The sequence below is a fragment of the Martes martes genome (genome assembly GCF_963455335.1).
Source record: "Martes martes genome assembly, chromosome: 8".
Lineage (NCBI taxonomy): Eukaryota > Metazoa > Chordata > Mammalia > Carnivora > Mustelidae > Martes > Martes martes.
This window is the reverse complement of record NC_137895.1, coordinates 20,421,839-20,444,762: the sequence shown is the minus strand read 5'-3', so window position 1 is coordinate 20,444,762 and position 22,924 is coordinate 20,421,839. Positions and strand designations below refer to the sequence as shown.

Genomic DNA, 22,924 nt, shown 5'->3' with positions numbered 1-22,924 from the left:
AAGGACACTAAATCGCATTGGATCAAGAACCCATGCTACTCCAGTATGATTTCATCTTAAGTAGTTAATCTGCAATTACCTTATTTCCAAATAAGGTCATATTCTGAGGTTAGGGCTTTGTTGAAACATCAACATATCTTTTATGGGAGACACGGTTCAACCTGTAACATAGAGTATGTTGAGGGCTGAGGTTTGTTTATAGTAAGACATTTGTGTTTCAACAGGGAACCATGTCTTCACTCTGTAGTCAACAGAAGGTCAACTGAAGTTGTAAGCTGGAGAGTGACATCATCAGTTGTGTTTGGGAAGTAATTCTGGCAACAGCAAGAGAGGAGTGAAAGTGCGTCCCTTAGAAGGCTGTTCCAATATTCAGTCAAAATATTATGCAGATTCAGCTTTACAAAAGATCTAAATCACAGAACAAAAACCTTATACATAAAGGTGTTTTCCTAGTTTCAGTTATTTATAATAGGCAAAATAAATATCCAACAATAGAAGAATCACTAAAGGAATTAGAAGCAGCCATTAAAAATTAGTCTTTCATGGGGTCTCTGGGTGGCTCAGTCATTAAAACGACTACCTTCAGCTCAGGTCCTGGTCCCAGGGTCCTGGGATATAGCCCTGCACTGGACTCCCGGCTCAGCTGGAAGCCTGCTTCACCCTTTCCCACCACCCCCTGCTTGTATCCTTCTCTTGGTGTTGTTCTGTCAATGAGTAAATAAAAATCTTTTTAAAAAATGAGTCTTTCAAAGCAAGTAATAGAACACAAAGATTGTATTTTAAAAATTGGTAAATACAGGATATAAAGTACATAAATAAATATGACTTTGGGTATATTAAATACAAATGGAAACAAAGTGATTATGTCACAATAGTAATGGTAGTTTTCTCTGGGTGAGGGGATTACGGGAAGTTTTCATCAGCTTTATTTAGGTATAATTTACATAAAATCCAGCAACTTTAAATATACATTTGACATAGCTTGTAAAATTGTACATAGTCATTTAACCATCACCATAATGATGAAATAGAACATTTTTATCCTCCAGAAAATTTCTTCATGACTTTACAGTGAGTTGCTTGGCAACCTCTAACCTGCTTTCTACCACTATAGTTTCACCTGTTTTAGAATCTCAAGCAAATAGAATCATTCAGTATTTAGCAATTTGTGTCTGGATTTTTTCACTAAGGTTAATGTGACTGAGATTCACTTATGTTGTTGCATATGTCAGTAGTCTGTTCCTTTTTAGTACAGAATAGTACATCACTGCCTGGATATACTAAAAGGTGCATATTTATTTACTAATTAATGAATATTTGGTTCCAGTCCAGCTTTTAGCTCTTAAAAAATAAACCTTAGAATCATTGTATATTAAAATTTTTTTGCATATTTGCATAAGTCTTTATATCCATTTCTCTTGGGAAAATAACCAGGAGTAGCATTGCTTGATCTTAGGATAAGTCAAATTTATAAGAAATTGTTTTTCAAATGCCTGTATCATTTGCATTCCCAGCAGCATTATGTAAGAGTTCAGGTGTTCCACATTCTCACAAACTTGGAATTATCAGTCTGTATCATTGTTGTAATTCTAGTAGATATGTAGTGTCTCAGTATGATTTTAATTTGCATTTCCCTAATGACTAGTGATGTTGAACATGTTTTCATTAGTTTATTTCAAATCTGCCCATCTTTGGTGAAGTGTTTGTTCAGTTTGTTGCCCATTTGTTATTGGTTTTCTTATTTTTAAGTTAAAAGCATTATTTATGTATTTTTTTCAAATATTTTTCCCAGTTTAAGGCTTACATTTGTTTTTTTCTTAATGGTGTCTTTTGAAAAAGTAAAAGGTTTTACTTTTTTTCTTTTCTGTCTGTGCATTTAATTTTTTATTTAAGATATCTTTCCCAAACTCAGGGTCTTTAAGAGTTTTTTCTATGTCTTCTCATAAAAAGCTCATAGTTTTAACTCATATATTTAAGTTCATGAGTTATTTCAAGTTGATTTTTATATAAAAGGTAAAGGTCAGATCTTTTTCTTTGCAAAAATGGATAGCCAGTTGTTCCAGTACCACTTGCTGAAAGATTATCCTTTTCCTCTTCAAAATCAATTGTTCATATATGTGTGGATCTACATCTGGAATTTTTTTTTGATCTATTTGTGTACTCTTAAAAAATCATTTTTATTAACTATAACTGACACATATTAGTTTCAGGTATACAACATAGCGATTCAATATTTATATATGTTACAAAATGATAACCACAATAACACTAGCTAACATCAATTTCCACACATTGTTACAGATTTTTATCTTGTTAAGAATTTTGAGATCTACTCTTTTAGCAACTAACAATACATACTGTTAGTTAGTTATAGACACCATGCTATCTATATATTATATTCTTAGGACATTTATTTTATAGTTTTATATTATATAGTCAAAATATGTATATTTTATAGTAAAAATCTATACCATTTGACTCATTTTGCCCACCTCTGGAAACCACAATCTGTTTTCTGTATCTATGAACTTGGGGGTTTTGTTTCTTTATTTGTGTATAGACTCCATGTATAAGTGAGATCATAAACTTATTCTAATGAAAATTCAGAGTTTCTATATATGGTTGTGTCAGGGAGAGTGCTGCTTCCATCCTTGTTCTTCTTTTTCAAGATTGATTTGTGTATTTAGGGTATCTTGCCATTCCTTATTATTTTAGGAGTTTTTTTATGTTTCTGTGAAAAATGCCATTGGAATTTTGATAGGGATTGCATTGAACTGTAGATTATGGACATATTAAAAGTATTAATATTTCTTCTAGTCCATGAACATAGAACATCTTTCCATTTAGTTGTGTCTTCTTCAATTTCTTTCATCAGTGGTCTTACAGTTTTCAGTGTACAGATTTTTCAAACTCCTTATATATTTATTCTTATCTATTTTATTATTTTTGATGCATTTATGTATTATATAAATTTTATATGTTGATTTTATATCCTGAAACTTTACTGAATTTGTTTATTAATTTTTTTATTAACCATTTTTTACTAGAGTCTTTGGAGTTTTCTATACATTATATTGTGTCATCTGCAAGTAGTAATGGTTTTATTTCTTCCTTTTCAATTAGGATGCCTTTCATTTATTCTTTCTTAACTAATTGTTATGGCTAGGACTTCCAGTACTATGTTGCTAAAAGTGGTGAAAGTGGGCATCCCTGTCTTGTTCCTTGTCTTAGAGAAAAAGCTTCTAGCTTTTCACCATTGAGTAAAATATTAGTTGTAGGCTTGTCATCCATGACCTTTAATAAGGTGAGGTCCATTCCCTTTATACTCACTTTGTTGAGAGTTTTTGTCATCAATGGATTTTGAATTTTGTCAAATGCTTTCTCCATATCTATTGAGAAGATCACAAGATTTGTATCCTTCATTTTGTTAATGTGGTCTATCATGTTGATTGATTTATGGATGTCGAACCATCCTTGCATCCCTGGAATAAATCCCACTTGATCATAGTGAATGATCATTTTAGTGTAATGTTAAGTTTGATTTGCTAATATTTATATTTTTTTACTTTTTTTTGAGTTTTTATTTAAATTCTAATTAGTTAACATATAGTGTAATATTGGTTTCAGGAGTAGAATTTGGTGACACATATAACAACCAGTGGTTTGCTGACATTTTATTGAGGATCTGCGTTCATTTCAATATTGGCCTGTAATTTTCTTTTATTGTGGCATCCTTGTCTGGTTTTGGTATCAGGGTAATACTAGCCTCACAAAATGCATTTAGAAATGGTCCCTCCTCGGGGTACCTGGGTGGTTCAGTTGATTAAGATCTGACTTTGGATTTCAGTTCAGGTTATGATCTCCAAGTCGTGGGATCAAGCCCCACATCTGGCTCCACACCCAGCATGGAGTCTGCTTGGGTTTCTCTTCCTTTGCTCCTCCCCCCACTCATTCATTCTTGTTCTCTCTCTCTCTCTAAAAGAAATAAATCTTTTTTTTTTTGTCATTACCCATTTTAATTATTTGCATAGCACTTATTTCTATCATATATTTTCCTCTTTATTTATTTATATATTTATTTATTTTTTTTTAATTTTTTATTTATTTTCAGCGTAACAGTATTCATTGTTTTTTCACCACACCCAGTGCTCCATGCAATCTGTGCCCTCCCTAATACCCACCACCTGGTTCCCCCACCCTCCCACCCCGCCCCTTCAAAACCCTCAGGTTGTTTTTCAGAGTCCATAGTCTCTCATGGTTCACCTCCCCTTCCAATTTCCCTCAACTCCCTTCTCCTCTCCATCTACCCTTGTCCTCTATATTATTTGTTATGCTCCACCAATAAGTGAAACCATATGATACTTGACTTTCTCTGTTTGACTTATTTCACTCAGCATAATCTCTTCCAGTCCTGTCCATGTTGCTACAAAAGTTGGGTATTCGTCCTTTCTGATGGAGGCATAATACTCCATAGTGTATATGGACCACATCTTCCTTATCCATTCATCCGTTGAAGGGCATCTTGGTTCTTTCCACAGTTTGGCGACCGTGGCCATTGCTGCTATAAACATTGGGGTACAGATGGCCCTTCTTTTCACTACATCTGTATCTTTGGGGTAAATACCCAGCAGTGCAATTGCAGGGTCATAGGGAAGATCTATTTTTAATTTCCTGAGGAATCTCCACACTGTTCTCCAAAGTGGCTGCACCAGTTTGCATTCCCACCAACAGTGTAAGAGGGTTCCCCTTTCTCCACATCCTCTCCAACACACGTTGTTTCCTGTCTTGCTAATTTTGGCCATTCTAACTGGTGTAAGGTGGTATCTCAATGTGGTTTTGATTTGAATCTCCCTGATGGCTAGTGATGATGAACATTTTTTCATGTGTCTGGTAGCCATTTGTATGTCTTCATTGGAGAAGTGTCTGTTCATATCTTCTGCCCATTTTTTAATATGATTATCTGTTTTGTGTGTGTTGAGTTTGAGGAGTTCTTTATAGATCCTGGATATCAACCTTTTATCTGTACTGTCATTTGCAAATATCTTCTCCCATTCCGTGGGTTGCCTCTTTGTTTTGATGACTGTTTCTTTTGCTGTGCAGAAGCTTTTTATCTTGATGAAGTCCCAGAAGTTCATCTTTGCCTTTGTTTCCTTCGCCTTTGGAGACATATCTTGAAAGAAGTTGCTGTGGCTGATATCAAAGAGGTTACTCCCTATGTTCTCCTCGAGGATTCTGATGGATTCCTGTCTCACGTTGAGGTCTTTTATCCATTTCGAGTTTATCTTTGTGTACGGTGTAAGAGAATGGTCAAGTTTCATTCTTCTACATATAGCTGTCCAGTTTTCCCAGCACCATTTATTGAAGAGACTGTCTTTTTTCCACTGGATATTTTTTCCTGTTTTGTCAAAGATTATTTGACCATAGAGTTGAGGGTCCATATCTGGGCTCTCTACTCTGTTCCACTGGTCCATGTGTCTGTTTTTATGCCAGTACCATGCTGTCTTGGTGATCACAGCTTTGTAGTAAAGCTTGAAATCAGGTAACGTGATGCCACCAGTTTTATTTTTGTTTTTCAACATTTCCTTAGCAATTCGGGGTCTCTTCTGATTCCATACAAATTTTAGTATTATTTGCTCCAGCTCTTTGAAAAATACTGGTGGAATTTTGATTGGAATGGCATTAAAAGTATAGATTGCTCTGGGCAGTAAACCCGAAAGACTCCACCTCCAAACTACTAGAACTCATACAGCAATTCAGTAATGTAGCAGGATACAAAGTCAATGTCCAGAAATCAGTGGCTTTCTTATACACTAACAATGAAAATACAGAAAGGCAAATTAGAGAATCTATTCCATTTACTATAGCACCAAAAACCATAAGATACCTCGGAATAAACCTAACCAAAGAGGTTAAAGGTCTGTACTCGAGGAACTACAGAACACTCCTAAAAGAAATTGAAGAAGACACAAAAAGATGGAAGACCATTCCATGCTCTTGGATGGGAAGAATAAACATCGTTAAAATAAATAAATCTTAAAAAAAAAAAAGAAATGGTCCCTCCTCTTCTATTTTTTTTTTGAAGAATTTGAAAAGGATTATTATTAATTCTTCTTTAAATATTTGGTAGAATTCCACAGTGAAGCTGTCTAGTACTTGACTTTTGCTTGTTGGGATATGTGTACCTTTATTGCAATAAACACTCTATCTTGATTATTATAGCATAATAGAGGGCCATGAAATGTTATTCTTTTCAAACATTGTTTTGGCTTTATTAGGGACTTTGAATTTCCATACATATTTTAGAACCAATTTGTCAGTTTCTACCAGAAAAGATGTTGATACTTTGAGTGTAATAGAGTTGAATCAAGAGATCATTTTGGGAAGGTTGAAAAGTCAATATCAAATATGTCTATCTATGAACATTATTTAACTTTTTATTTAAGTGATCTATAATTTCTCTGGGCAAATTATATTAGTTTCAATGTATAGTTTGGGATATTGTGTTAAATTTATCACTAATATTTTTAATTTTTTTCATAAATAGTTTTATTTCTATATTTCTATAGTGTTAATTTCCAGTTGCTCATTGCTAATATGTAAAAATACAATTGATTTTTGTATAATTACCTTATATCCTGTAAATATCCTCACTTATAAGTGCTACTAGCTCTCATAGATTCCTTAGGATTTTCAACATAGATGATTATGATGTTTATAAATACAATTTTGTTTCTTCTTTTCTTATCGATATGGGCCTAATTTTTTCTTGCCTTATTACACTGACAGAATAATGTTAGATAGAAGTTATGATGTCAGACATCCTTTCCTTGTTCTCAGTGTTGAGGGGAAAATATTAAGTCTTATACTATTAAGTGTGATAGAAAATATAAGTTTTTGTAAATACCACCTTATCAAGTTGGGGAATTTTACTTTTATTTCTCAGGGCTGAATTTTTATCATGAATGGGTATTGAGTTTGTTCAAAGCTTTCATATGTATTAATAAGATAATCCTGTTTTTTAAAAAGATGGTCAATATATTCATTAAATTGATTCACTTTCAAACACTACAGTGACACTGAATTACAAAACAAACCCACTTCATCATAATATACAGTTGACTCTTGACAGTGTGGAGATTAGGTTCACCAACACCTTCGCAGCTGAAAATCTACATATAACTTTTGACTCTCTCTAAACTTAACTACTGATACCCTACTATTGATTGGAAGCCTTACCAATAACATGAAGAGTTAATTAACACATATTTTATATGTTATATATATTATATGTTGTATTCTTATAATAAAGTAAGCTACAGAAAAAACATTATTTAAAAAATCATGAAGTGCTGGCTTCGGCAGCACACGTCCTAAAAAATCGTGAGGAAGAGACAATATGTTAGAGTAACTGCATCCAAAAAGCCATATAAGTGAACCTATACAAATCAAACCCATGTCATTCAAGGGTCAACTGTATTTTCTTTTTTCTATAGTTGTGTATTAGATCTGTTAAAATATTTTTAGGATTTTTGCATCTATCTTCATAAATATTGTCTATAATTTTCTTCTGGTGTTTTTTTGGTTATGAGGTAATGTGGCCACATAGAGTGAGTTAGGAGATGTTCTTTTTTTTTGTTTGTTTTCTGGAGAGGTTTATATAAAAATGATATTATTTCTTTCTTATGTTTGGTAGAATTCACCAGTAAAGCCACCTGGGCTTGGAATTCTCTTTGTAGGAAAGTGTTTAATACAAACTTAATCTCGTTAACAGATACAGAGCTCTTTGGATCTATTTCTTCCTGTCTTCAAGGACTCTGTCATTTTATCTAAATGTGTGAGCTTATTGGGATAAATTTTTTCATAATAATCTCATATTTTACCTTTGGTGGGACAATCTGTGATATCATTTTGTTCATTCCTGAAATTATATTTCATGTATTTCTCTTGTTTTCCTATTCATTCTGCATAGGAATTTATCAATTATATTGATCTTTCCATGAACAAGTTTTTGATGTTAATGGTGTTTTTATATTGGTCTTATGTTTTCTTTTTTATTAATTTCTGCTGTTATGTTTCCTTCCTCATGCTTACTTTGGGTTTAATTAGTTCCTTTTTTTTGAATTTCTTAAGGTGAATGCCTAGTTTACTAATATGAGATCTTTCTTCTTTTAAAATACAAGTTTAATGTTACAAACTTTCTCTAAGTGCTGCTTTAGTTGCATCCTCTGCATTATATTTTCGTTTTTAATGAGTTCAAAATATTTTCTAATTTCCATTCTGATTTTCTCTTTGACCCATGAGTTATATAGATGTGTGTTGCTTAATTCCAAAAAATTGGGGAGATTTTATAGGTATCTGCCTCCTGTTGATTTCTAGTTTAACTCAGAGAACATATTTTACATGATTTCAATCCTTTTAAATTTACTGAGATTTGTTTTATAGCCCACAATATGGCATCTCAGCAAATGTCTCATGCCCATTTGAAAAGACTATATATTATGTTGATGTTAAGTTTTATGTTTTGTAAGTTTCATTTGGGTCCACTTGGTTGATTTTGTTTTAGTCATCTATATTTATACTAATTTCAACTTTATTTGTGGATTCTTCTAGTTTGTCTTTTAGTTATATCAAGATTTTGCCTCATGTATTTTAAATATAGGATGGTTATGTCTACTTGAGACCCTTAGTCATTATGAAATTTCCCTCATTATTCCCAATAATATTTCTTATTTTCAAGTATACTTTGATAGTAATACTGCCATGCCAGTCTTCCTCGATTTGGATTTGTATGGCATATTTTTCTTTACTTTACATTTATGTATCCATGTCTTTATATTTAAAGTGTTTTATACACAAGTAATAGTAAGTCTTACTTTTTTTTCCAATCCAAAGATCTCTGCTTTTTCATTAGAGTTTTTATAACATTTACATTCAATGTAATTATCAATATATTTGGTTTAAATACGTGTTCTTTTTATTTGCTTTATATGTGTCCCATATGCTGTTGTTTTATTTTCCATCATTTTCTCTCCTTTTGAATTAGATATTTTCATGATTTAATTTTATCTCCACTATTGATTTATTAGTTATACTTCTTTGTTTTACTCTTATAATGGCTTCAAGGATTTGTAATATACACCTTTCTTTTATAACAACCTATTTTCAAATAATATAATGCTATTTCACATGTGGTATGAGCACTTTAAAACAGTATGCTTCACCTTTTATTTCTGTCCCTTGTATTATTATTGCCAAATACTTTACTGCTATTTTTGTCCTCTATATTACTGCTATTCTTGTTATATATTTTATTCTACATGTTATAAACCTCTTGATACATTGTTATTATTTTGGCTTTCAGCAGGTAATTATCTATTAAAGAGACTGAAATGAGGGAAAAAATTCATTTACCCATATATTTGTTTTTATGTGTTCTTCCTATCTTTATATTAATCCAGATTTCCATCTAGTGTCATTTCCTTCTTCCTGAAGAACTTCCTTTAAAGTTCTTATAATGCAGGTCTATTGGTAATTAATTTCCCCAGATTTTTAAGGTCAAAAATATTTTGCTTCATTTTAATTTTTAAAAGATTTTGTTGCTGGATGTAGAATTCTGGTATTCTAGGTTATCAGGGTTTTTTGTTTTTTTTTTTTTTTTCCTTTCAATACTTTAGAGCACAGGAGTGCTCAATCAGGAGTGAAGTATGCCTCTCAGGAGACATTAGACCATGTGTAGACACATTTTTGGTTGTCATTACTGAGAGAAAGGAGTGATACTGACATCTGGATTTAGTGGGTAGACATCAGGGATGCTGCTAAATGTCACACAAGGCACAGAACAACAGCCCCCCCAAACAAGGAATTAAATGGTCTACAATATCAATAGTGTTGAGTTTGAGAAACATTGCTAAATTTACAGTCTTCCTTTTCTTGAAGTCATATGGCCTAGTTGAGTTTCTTTTGGAAAATCATCTGACAATTCTCTCAGATTCTCATTTAATCTGAAGATTAAAGTATCACTAACATATGGAATGTTTTGATGTTGAAAAATGACTTATATTTTTGAGATAGTTGACACAATGTTAATCGTGTTAAGATTGAAAAACCCTGTCTTAAGAGATGTCTTTTCATTGTGTGAATATTTTCACAGTTTTTATAAGATGTCTGTCTTTTCTTCCTTTTTTTTCTTTTTTTCCCTATGTAAGATTTTCCTCCCTAGTATCTGCTTTGGAGATTTTTACTTCTTATTCTCAGGAATTTGATTGAGATGAGCTTTGGTGTAATTTTCTTTGTGTTTCTTATAATTTGGGTTTGTTAAGTTTCTTGCATCAATAAGTTTAATTTTTAACAAATTTTGAAATTTTTCCAAAATCACTCAGTATTGTTCTACAGGTCACTTATTCCTTTTTCACATTTTTCATTCCTTTTAGTCTTTGTGTCATCTGTAATTGTTTCTATTGATTTGTCTTCAGATTCACTGATTTTTTTTCTTCCTGAAATGTCTAGTCTTCTGTTAATCCTATTCAGTGTACTTTTCTTTTTATAACTTTCATTTTCCATTATCAAATCTCAGTCAGTTGGTGCTTTTATGCCTATATTACTCTCCTCATTGTATTCATGTTTTCATCTATCTTCTTGACATACAAAGCATACTTACAACAGTTGTTTTATCATCCTTGTTCTATCATTTCTGTCAGTTCTAGGCTGTCTCCCTGGGATTGAAATTTTCTCCTGTTTATAGGCTTTATTTTCCTGCTTATTGGTATGTCTGGGAATTTTTTTATTAAACACTGAAGTGTTGAATTTCATTTTTTGTTATGTTTCCTTACTCTTAGACTTTGTTCAGGTATGTGATTAACTCTCTTGCAGCCAAGTTAGATCATCTCCAGACTTGTTATTAGCTTGTTAGGTTAGGTCCAGAACCACTACTAAGGGATGATCTTTATGAGGCCTCTTATAAGTTCTATGTGTTACAACACCTCTGTACTCTGACTAGTGGGATTGGAAACTTCTTTTGGCCCTCTGTGAATTCTGAGGACTTTTTAGCTACCATCAAGCAGTTTCATGTAGTTTCACCCCATATGCATAAAGAGCAGAAGGCACTTCATTGATTTTTAGTTTTCTTTCAGTATAGTTCCCTTTTCTCTGGTACTCTGCCCCACAAACTCTTGCCACCTCATTCTCCCCACTTTAATCTCCCAAGCTCAGTAAGACCACTAGGCTCCGTTTGGACTCCTCCACCTGAATTGTAGCCTGTAAATGGCCTCCAAATAATGAGATGGTGTGATCCTAAGGCTCCCCTTACTTATTTCTTTTCTCTCAGGGATCACAGTCCTGTACTATCTCTTGTCCAGTGCTGAAAACAGTTGCTTTTTATATTGGAGCAGTTAATCCTTATGGGTAGAAGCAAAAATCCTCAGTCTTCTGTAGCCTGATGGCTTTTTATAGAAGGCAAGCATACACTCAGGCAGGGTCTCAGAGCATTGTGGTTACTTGGGGAAATTGCCATTATCCACAGTGTCTTTTCCAGTTCAGAAGCTCTTTTGAAATACCCAAAGCTAATTGGACTTGGGCAAACAAAACCTCTTTTAAACTCTGCAAGCATTAGGGCATAATCCAGAATATGAAAATGCAAGTATATGGTAGAGAATATTATTTTATAATGACCATCTAGAACACCTTATTCCTATGTCAGAATACTTAGGAAGCCAAATTCATTATCATATGTTGTTTGAGCTTGGAAATCACTGCAGCTAGTAAATCCCTAGCACAACAAAGGAATGCAATTAATAACTTAAATGAATGGAAAAAGGGAGCAAGAACTATTTTTTTCTGCTGAACACTTAGTCATCTTTATTTCATTTCATGGAGTACCCCTAGAGACTGGTTTATGTCTGAATGCCCATCTAATATTCTACATTAGATCAAACTGCAAAATTTGTATTCTTAGACCTTGTTTTTCCTAAGTTACAAATTGGCCACCCCCTATTTGGATATATTTACTTTCTCCAGAATGGTTCTAAAATTAATAATTAAGCTTCAGCATCTTAAAATATAGTCACATTCCTGTTTTTTCTTGGACCCTGAAACTAACGTCATCTTGGCATTTTGGGGTGTTTCACAAACTCTCTAGTCACTCATTTACATTCACTTGTATTATTATTGCCAAAGTCCATCTCAGATGTTGCAAGTTTGCAACCAGTAAAAATAATCTGGTCCTCACTAATTTAAAAATATATAAATAAACTATTATTTTTACACTGACATAGTTCACATGAAGATATATTTTTATGATTTCCCTTGAATAATTTAAAGATCTGGCCACAGTGCAGTCAATGGAAACTGAAGAATACCTATCATTTTTTTTTTTTGCACACATACTCCCCAATTGGTCCTATTCCCCACCACTCCTTATCGTGCAGTTTCCTCTTCTAGGTTTTGTACTGCTGTGGTCGTTTTAGCATTTGAGTTTGTGATTCCTCACTAAGCTCATTCGTTATGTGTAGATTTTATGAGTTAAAATCTTGGGAGGTGACCTCATTCCTCTATTTCTAAGTTCTTAGGAAGCACATCTATGTAACTTCCCTGTACCTTCTCCAAATGAACATTCTCAGAAAGTTATGAAGAACGGAAATAATGAAATCTGTTAGTATTATTCATTTCACTTTCTAAAAGAAGGAAATTAGAATTGGGAGAAAAATATCTATGTGTAATTTCCTAGGAAGAGAATCAAGTTGACTAGATTCTGAAAATGCTTTGAATCATCAGACAGCAGGACACTTTTCTGAAATAAAAATCACCTTTCCTTTTTCCTATATAGTGCCCATTTTATTTCTGGCTCAATTCTTATTTTTATACAAATAGAACATAATCTTTTGACAAGTTAAGGAAAAAAGCCTATAGGGTCTTTAAAAGCCTTTGGGATTTTTTTCAAAAATAAGAAATAAACATGTCTTTATAATTAATTTTCTAGCATTAGACACAATTCTTTTCTGGACTCCCAGGCTAGAAATTTTCCAAATGAAGAATCAAATTAGGCTTTTGAATATCTATTGTGTTATCAAAGGGCAAAAATTAGCAGCATGTATTCCTAGCAGCTTTGGGAATAAATGTAGGTTTTGCCCACATTTATTCCCACAGGCCTCCAAAGAAAAGTATAGATCTAAGGGAAAGATAGAGAATAAATGCCAGGTTCTCACAGGGAACATATAACCTGGGGTATGGTACTTTGGTTTTTATAACTAGTTTAAGCAAAGTGCTCTTATGGTTCAAAGAGTAAGCTTTCTTTTTCTTTTTAGCTCTTCCTCATTCAGTAGAAATTAAAGGCCCCAGATTAGACTGTGACCTTTTAGCTACAAGACAGATAGCACCCCTGGCTCTTACCCTAAATGCCAGTTGCTCCTAGTCATTGTGATAGCCCAAATAACCCTGTTATGGGTTGAATTGTGTTCTCTGAAAAATATGTTTTAGTCGTAGCTTCCGGTACCTGTGCAAGTAACTTTATTTGGAAATAAGGTCTTTGAAGGTGTAATTAATTTAAGACAATGTCATACCGTGTTCCCAGTGTGGCTGGTGTCCCTACAAGAAGAGAAAATGGAGAGACAATCACAGAGTAGAATGCCTTGTGAAGATAGGCAGGGTGATTGGAATAGTGCTTCTGCAAGCCAAGAGATGCCAAAGATTTCTACCAACTACCAGGAGTTAGGAAAAAATGCATAGAAGATAGTCTCCCTCAGAGCCTCCAGTAGGAATTAACCCTGCCAAAATCTTGATTTTGAACTTCTAGCCTCTAGAACTATAAGAGACTAAATTCGATGTTTTAAGCTCCCCCACCAAAAAATAATAATAATAATAAAAAATAAAAACCATATTAGGCCCAAATCCCAGTTGTCATTTACTAGCCATGTGACTTCTCTGGACCTCAGATTCTTCATTCATAGGATGATGAAAATAATACCCACCTTGACAGACTTTTGAAAAAATAAAACATGGTACCTAAAATGTAAAAAATTTTTACTATACAGTGACTAAATAGTACCATATTTCAATGCTGCCATGGAACCCAAGGTATGCAGCTTAAAAGGGATCTCTTCCTGCATAAGACTCTTGAAATGCCTTAGGAAGATGAGGAAAAATAGTAATTCAATGGGTTTTTCCTTCCTGTATGCAAAATGTTAACCATAGTTGTACTTTCAAAAAAACCTACATTAGTTAGGATGACTACAGTTAACTGTGTAATACACAAAAATCAAAACCTAGATGTTTACTAGAACTCATGCACATGAGGGGCACCTGGGGTGGCACAGTGGGTTAAGTTTCTGACTCCTGGTTTTGGTTCAGGTCGTGATCTCAGGGTTGTGGGATCAAGCCCCACATCAACTCCCTTCCTATACTCTCATATTCTCTCAAATAAATAAATCTTGAAAATAAAAAAAAATATGCACATGAAACCCAACCAGGTATTTCTGGTTGTTAGCCTTCTACATGGTCATTTAAGTACCCAGGTTCCTTTTATTTGGTGGCTCTATGCTCTTCTGGATCCTTAGAGTCCTCTCCATTCACCCCTCAAAAGGAGAAAAGAAGCATGGGGTGCTATAATTACTTTCTAATTTTTTTAGTCCAAAACTGACATACATCACTTGTGCTTAATTTCCATTTATCAAAATGTGGTGACATTTAGTTGTAATAAAGGCTGGAAAATGTAATCTAACTATGCCTAGAAAGATAAGAAACGGTTTGGGCAAATACATAGAAGTCTACTACAAATTGATTTGAAATTGACAATAATTGTTCTACTTAAGAAAGTGATAGTAGAGCATGGCCTGCCTAACACTCTGTCATGTCCTTTTTGTGTCCTTTATGGGCTATATGTCACAACCTTCTCAACTGTGTACGATTCTGAGCCAGTGGTGTCCTGGTATTTGAACACAAACCTACCTGAACACTAACCTTGACCCTTCTTATACTTAAATTCAGAAGTCTCAGGTTTTTCCTTTCCTTTTTTTTTTTTATTGACATCTTTTTTTTTTTCTCGTGTTCCAAGATTCATTACTTATGTACCACACCCAGTACTCCATGCAATATGTGGGTATTAAGGAGGGCACGTATTGCAAGTCTCAGATTTTTCTAATGCTTCCACTAATGTTGTGAGGGGCTTGCTATTTGGCGTTGATGGTAACACATGGGATGAACTTCATTTGTAAGTAGGTTAGGTAGTAGTAAGGGGGAGTATAGAGTAGAAAAGGGAGAGAAGAGAGCACACAAAACTGTCTTATCACTAAAACTAATAAAGTTTCATATATTGTGGCTTGATATTGCCCTATCTAAAATAGGTAAGGGAAGTAACTCGTAAGTTTTTTCACCTTCATGCCTCATGCAATGTCTCAGTGAGCAAATGGGGTAAGCATTCCAGGCTGGGAGATAGCTCTGCACACAGGGTCATTCAGGGACTCATATTCTTACAAACAAGTTGTTTGCAATCCTCCCAGGCCTTGACATCATTTGCATAATATCAGCTGAGTTACTTGGGTTCCACCTATCCAAAAGGGTAAAGAGAATGTGGAAGAAGCACCCTCACTGTCTTAAGATATCAACAGGCAAGTGGCATTTATCACATTTTTCTGTTCACATTCCACTGTGAGAACTGTCTTTTGGCCATATATATCCAACAGCAAGGAGATCTGAGAACTACAGTACAGGTGGGCAGCCACCTTTTACTGTGGAACAAGGCAAGAATGCATCTTAGCGGTAGGTAGTCCTTGCCACAGGATTCATGCAACCAACTAATAATTAGAATGATACTGGGGTGCTTGGTGGCTCAGTCCATTAAGTGTCCAACTCTTAATTTCGGCTCAAGTCATGATCTCAGGATCATGATACTCAGCCCAGTGTTGGGCTCTCTGCTGGGTGTGGAGCCTACTTTGGATTTTTTTTTCTCTCTCTCTATCTCTCTGCCTCTCCCCCTCCCCCAGTGCTCTCTCTCTATCTCTCTCTCTAAAAAGAAAGAACAGGATGATATTTTATTGCAAGGCAAAAGAGAAGCATAGTAAGTTTCAATTTTTCATGTTTGTTATTATTTAATTTACACTGCGGTGTAAAGCATTCACAAGATATAATTAGATGTTTTTCAAACTTATACCCTAGTTTCTTACAAGATTTAGATAAATGAGAAAAGAATAATTTGCCATATTGCTTTTATTTTCATGACATCACGTCATTTGTACATTTACTGTGCCTCTGTGGATACCAGTCATTGTGCTAGACCCTGAGGATATAAAGACAGCTAATATATATAGCCCATATTCTCAAGAGCCCACAACTAGTGATAGAAATCAAGCCTTTCTATTGTTTTTTAAGTGCTGAATGCTATGCTCAGCACTGACCTAGAGGTATCTGCACAGCTCAGCATGGGTATAGAAAAGGTTCAAAGGGAATGGTTGCAGAACACACAGAGCCAAATCTGGAAACAAGAGTAGGAGTTGGCCAAATGGACACAAATAGGGAAGAACACTATAAACCAATGAAATAGTGTGGGCAAAGCTAAGAAAGTTACACAACAGCTCACCTGTGAAAACTGCTAGTGAGGTAGCCTGGCGTCTAGGGTACAAGTTAGGGCAGAGAGAGTTTGACACAGGCAGAGTCATTAGGAGCCTTGCATCCTGAGCTGGTAGTGGGGATTTTTCTGTAGGTGGTGTGATTCCTTGATACCCAGACATGGCCAGACCTTGTTTTCAAAAAAGCACTATATATGTAGATAGATTGGAATCTAAGGACTTCAGAATGCTGGCAGTAAGGTTAAACCTTCTGATACCTTGAGAAAAAGATATTTTAGACCAAATTCTTATGGAAAGAGTTCTGTATAGTAGAAAATCTTGTCAAACCCTTAGGAATTTTAAGTCTTTTGAGAATCGACCCATGAAATAAATAACTTTTTTTTATTGTGTAATGTTAGTCACCATACATCATTAGTTTTTGATGTAATACTCTAAGATTCGTTATTTACGTATAACATCTAGTGCCCTCCTTAATACCACCACCAGGCTCATCCATCCCCCAACTCCCCTCCCCTCTAAAACCCTCAGTTTGTTTCTCGGAGTCCACAGTCTCTTGTGGTTTGTCTCCACCTCCAATCCCCCCCGCCTTCATTTTTCCTTTTCTTCTCCTAATGTCCTCCATGTTATTCCTTATGCTCCACGGGTCAGTGAAACCATATAATTGACTTCCTCTGTTGGACTTATTTCACTCAGCATAATCTCCTCCAGTCCCATTCATGTTGATGCAAAAGTTGGGTATTTGTCCTTTCTGATGGCCGAGTAATATTCCATTGTCTTCTTTATCCATTCATCTGTTGAAGGGTATCTCGGCTCTTCCCACAGCAAGAAATAACTTTTTAATCAAACTTATAGTACTGAGTGGTAGAAGACAATTATATATATTAATGTAAAGCCATCTTCAAAGGAGACAAGGAGGAAAATGTGGACTTGTGATGTAAGGCAGCATATAACTCGACACACTCAAAGTGCAGTGGGCTCCCAGGGCTGTGAGTATTTAAGTGAGGGAATTTAAATCATGAAATAATAAGGGTGTGGAATTGAATATTTGCCTTGAAAGGAGACAATCTATATTGGATTATATCCTCACTCATGGTTAGAGATAGCATCAGAGTCTTCCTCAAATGCAAAACACAAGAGAATGGCAATTGTACAAGCAACTAATTTCTTCCCATCCTCCCAAGTCATGGAAGGGAGGAAGATGAGTATTAGTCACAAAAGGGAATTATTGGTTAGAGCTTCTCTCTCCTTCATGTAGGATTCAGCACCTGCTAGGGAGAAGAAAGGTGGTGGAATGTTTCTGACAGCCACTGGTCTGTCTTAGAAGTCAGTTCCTTCAGATGAGACCCACAGGTGGATTGGTAGGGCTTGCTGGGAACAGCAGCAGTCAGTGAGACAGACAGGATGCTTCTCCTGTGGCCTCAGGCTGTCCCAGAATAGTCCCCCTCAGGCCTCTCTGAGGTCCCAGGCTACAGTCCTGACTTTTCGTGAAGAATAGCCACATATTCAAGAACTAGCTGCTTTGTCTCTTTATTTTTTTTTATTTTTTTATTTGTTTTTTTTGTGTTGTTATATTTTCCTTTTTATAAAAAAATTTTTATTTATTTTCAGCGTAACAGCATTCATTGTTTTTTCACCACACCCAGTGCTCCATGCAATCTGTGCCCTCCCTAATACCCACCACCTGGTTCCCCCACCCTCCCACCCCGCCCCTTCAAAACCCTCAGGTTGTTTTTCAGAGTCCATAGTCTCTCATGGTTCACCTCCCCTTCCAATTTCCCTCAACTCCCTTCTCCTCTCCATCTACGCTTGTCCTCTATATTATTTGTTATGCTCCACAAATAAGTGAAACCATATGATACTTGACTCTGTTTGACTTATTTCACTCAGCATAATCTCTTCCAGTCCTGTCCATGTTGCTACAAAAGTTGGGTATTCGTCCTTTCTGATGGAGGCATAATACTCCATAGTGTACATGGACCACATCTTCCTTATCCATTCATCCGTACCCCAATGTTTATAGCAGCAATGGCCACGGTCGCCAAACTGTGGAAAGAACCAAGATGCTTTGTCTCTTTAAGGCCAGGGGAGACTCTGGAGATGAAAAAGAAAATCTTTAGAAAGCACCATTTTCTCAAGGGGCCAGAGAACCTCACATAATAATTGTCCCGGGGGCCCATGCAAAGACAATTGGTAAGGCAGAAAGTTAACATAGCAGGCCTGCTTTAGAAAATCCTGCCTACCAGATCGGCCCTGAACTCTTGCCTCTGTAAGTCTAAGTACCATAGCAAGGACCAGGAGAGATGGATCTACCAGTTCTGTCTCCTGGGTATTTCTGTGATATCTTTTGTTGCAGTCATCCTCAAAGTTTGAGTGTGCATGTATGTGGATATGTTGTGCCCTATCGTTTGGCTTGTGACTTCCAAGACAGCAAGATTATGTCTTGATTATTTTTTCCCTTCTGTCATTTGTATAATTGAACTGTAGAAAGTTACTTTGGCTGAATGAGGATAAACTTCCATATTTCCCTGGGTGGGAAAGCCAGCTACCCCATACCTCATTAGAAAAAAAGGATCTTAACAAAATTTGCACACTTTTTCCTTTAATGTGACAAAAAAGAAGTAGTTTGGGAAAAAAGATTAAAATAATAAAATTATTTCTTTCAATGAAATACTAAAATATGTTTACATAGATATTTGTTGGGAAGAAGATTTGGGAGACAATCTCTGCTAGTCAAATACATGTAAACTGCTAAGTTTTATTTTGGCCTTTTTGCCCTTACCACCCCCTCACTTTTAAAAATAAATACTCTATCAATGAGAAAGATGTTGGTAACCTAGTTTTCTATATTTTTATATCCCAGGAGCTTTGTTATTATAAGTCTTTTCTGCCTCAACTTGCAAATCAGCTTAATTTAATTCTAAATGAAATCTCTAATTTTTCATTATGTTTGACACAAGCTTAGTAATTCTCTGAAAAGGTCCTTGTTAAATGAAGCTTAGCTAGAAATTCTGATATTCAGGGATGCTTACACAAACAACTGTCATTCTCTGCAATGAGTTCATTATTCAGTGACAGTTAACAGCATTGTTTTATTTAAAAATGTCTTTGTGTTTCTCTTCTTGTTCCAGCGACAGTTTTCCTGGAGTTCTGGAAAAGACGGCGAGCTGTAATTGCTTATGACTGGGATCTGATCGACTGGGAAGAAGAGGAGGTTTGTATTATTTACCTCAGAATTTTTCAAAAAGCAAATCGATGAATACACAGTCCTCTTGAGTTATCACTCTGCTCTGTGACGGAAGTCAGGTTCACTCATAAAGCATTTCAATACCTGTCTTTGCAAAAAAACTTCAGGTAGTATAAAAAAGAACAGACTATAAAAGAAAGAAAAGACAACATTGTGATCGCTTAGTAGATTAAGATTCCGTGGCTAAGTAAAGGATTTCACTTGTAGGTGGAGACATCAGAAGCATTAGTAGTAAGATTTGTTTAGTTTTCTTAAATAGTATTCTTTACTTTAACAGGAGAGTATTAGTCTTACAGCTCTAGGTATATGGAAGGAAACCTCATGAGAGAATTCCAGGGAAATGTTTCTGCGAGCTCTCCAGAACCCTGGACAGTGCTCAGAGTGGCAAAGGCTCAAATGCATGACCTCAAGTCCTTAAATGCTGAGGAGAAACTACTCCTCAAATGTCCTCCATGGTGGAAGGGTCTAAATGCCCCTTATTCTAGCCTGTGGCGCTCAGACTGCTGTGCAGAAAAGCCCAAACTTGCTGCAAGGCTTCTTCATGGAAAACCCAGGGTATTAGTTTGCTGGGGCTGCCATAACAAAGGACCACAGACTGGGTGCCTTAAACAACAGAAATTAGTTGCTCATGTTTCTGGAGGCTGGAAGTCTGAGATCAAGGCATTGGCACAGTTGGTTTCTTCTGAGGGCTGTGAGGGCAGGATCTGTTGCAGGCTCCTCTCCTTGGCTTGTAGATAGCTGTCTGCTCCCTCTGTGTTCTGTCATCATTTCTCTGTGCATGTCCATGTCTAAATTTTTTATAAAAAGCCAGTCATATTAGGGGTCATTCTAATGACTTCATTTGACCTTAATTACCCCTGGAAAGACTGTCCAAATCAGTCACACTCTGAGGTACTGTGGCTTAGGGCTTCAACAAATGAATTTGTAGGGGGAGACACAATTTAGCCCTTAACATGCAGAAACATAGGTCTAGCTCCTGATTCACCACAAATCCCTGGATAATTAACTCAGTGACTCTTAGATGATACTCAGTCCGATAAATTCAGAGTTTCCTAAAGGAACAGAAGATTCCGGGTCCTATTCTGTTTATATCTTCAAGTGTCACTTCCTAAAATAAGTGAAAGAAGGCAGAACCTGTTTATTACTGTATCTCCCCTCTGTCCTTCCCCATTACCTGTCACTAAGTGAAGTCCAGCCTTGGGCTTATTCTGCAGCAGGAGTGAGGCTGCCCTTCCTTCTACACACCAGGCTACTGCCACACTGTGCCCATTGTCTGGAACCTGTTTTCTGTCAGCTTCTTCACTTTCTGTCAGTGTCTCCATCTGAGTCCTGAGTTTCTCGCCTGGGTTAACTTAATCTCCATTTCACCAGACTTACCTCTCATTTTCCCTCCTCTTGCAATACATTCATGTAGAATAGGTACTTAATTAACCAGAACCACTTTAGCATACCCTCTTGCTGATTTCCTGTTTCTAATCCCTTAATTGCTTTTTAGTCAGAAGCTTTTCACATTAGATGGAGCTCAACTAAATGAAACAAAGCCTCAGCTTGATTTAGAATTAGAGCTGCCTTGATTTTAGCTGGATTTGAAAGATGTTTACCTTGTTTTCAATAATGAGTAGTACATTTAAAATCTACTGGATAAAGGTGAATGACTCTTACAGGAGCTTATTAAAAAGTAGATTCACCATATTTTTGGCTACCTCAATTTTAAAAATTTAATTGTAGGAGAAAACTAAGAATTATATTTGTCATTATAACTCACAACATGAATTCTAGACATTTTGCTGTTCAGAAACTTTCTTTGCCCTTTACATTCCCTGGTAATAAAGTAAAAGTTTAGTAGTTATTTCAAACTGCTTGGAATAGTACAGTTGGTCCCTTTTCTCATTCTATTTGTTTCTTTAAGCACAGTTTAATAAGATAACATAGATACTTAACTACTAGTCTAAATTACACTGCCTTGGTGATAGTAAGTCTGAATCATTACCCTTTAGATTTTCTTCAAGTTGTCAATTCCCAGACATTTAAACCTGGGTCTCTGAGCCCACCTCACTGATTGATTAGTGTGGTAGCTGTTGATTCAGTTTTATAATAGAGTAAAAAAAATCTCTTTTTTTATTGTGTGTATGTATTTCTCCAGTGCTTAAAAAAAAAATGTGTCTGTCTCTTCTTTAGGAAGAAATACGGCCCCAGTTCGAAGCGAAGTACTCCAAGAAAGAGCGAATGAATCCTATTTCAGGAAAGCCAGAACCATATCAAGCATTTGCAGATAAATGCAGCCGACTTATTGTTTCTGCATCTGGGATATTTTTTATGGTTTGAAACTTTTCTACAAAACTCTTTGTTTCATAAAGTACAAACTTGTAGCACAGTATCAACATTAATCATATCGGGTATTTGCATGATTTTACAAAACATTTTTAAACATTCTGTTATTTACTCCTCACAAAAACTCTCTGAGATGGTCAGAGATAATACCGCTGTCCTGTGTTCCAAATGGAGCCACTGAGACTTTAGAAGGCTAAGAGGCTTGTTCAGGATGAGCCAGGAAACAGCCAAGAGCTCTGGTTCTTTCTGCTTGCCTCTCTGTGCCTTGCTGAAAGGAAATAAGAGTTGAGATAGGACCTGCAGCAGTGTTTTTTGAACCTTTTGCTCACCATGCCCATATAAGAACTACATTCTCTGTCTCATCTTTGCAATATGCAATACTCTGATTTTTTTTTGTTTTATTATAGTCTATTTTTCTTAATGCCAGCCGTAACCTCCTAAAATTGATTTCTAGATTCACTAATGGTTATGTCAGTTTGGAAAACACTACCTTGAACCTGGGTTGTTGGCTTTTCCTAAAAAGAAGTCTTTTGGTGATCAACTTTGACCCTGTTAACCACTGAACAAAACTTATACAGATTTTTCAGAAATGTCACTTTTAGAACCTTAAGTGGTGGTTAAGATTCTCCTTTCCTTATCCATTCATCCGTTGAAGGGCATCTTGGTTCTTTCCACAGTTTGGCGACCGTGGCCATTGCTGCTATAAACATTGGGGTACAGATGGCCCTTCTTTTCACTACATCTGTATCTTTGGGGTAAATACCCAGCAGTGCAATTGCAGGGTCATAGGGAAGAT

The 22,924-nt window shown here is 35.6% G+C and overlaps 1 protein-coding gene across 3 annotated transcripts in view; it reads left to right on the top strand.

Annotated features, from left to right (window-relative positions):
• ANO4 (anoctamin 4) overlaps positions 1-22,924 on the top strand; it is a gene marked incomplete at both ends in the record, with an annotated part of 455,955 nt that overhangs the window by 383,972 nt on the left and 49,059 nt on the right. For all 3 annotated transcript variants that reach the window (XM_080810130.1, XM_080810131.1, XM_080810132.1), the window contains 2 exons: positions 19,682-19,764; positions 21,976-22,116. In XM_080810130.1, the coding sequence (XP_080666256.1) occupies positions 19,682-19,764; positions 21,976-22,116 (224 nt within the window). The remainder of the gene's footprint in view (positions 1-19,681; positions 19,765-21,975; positions 22,117-22,924) is intronic.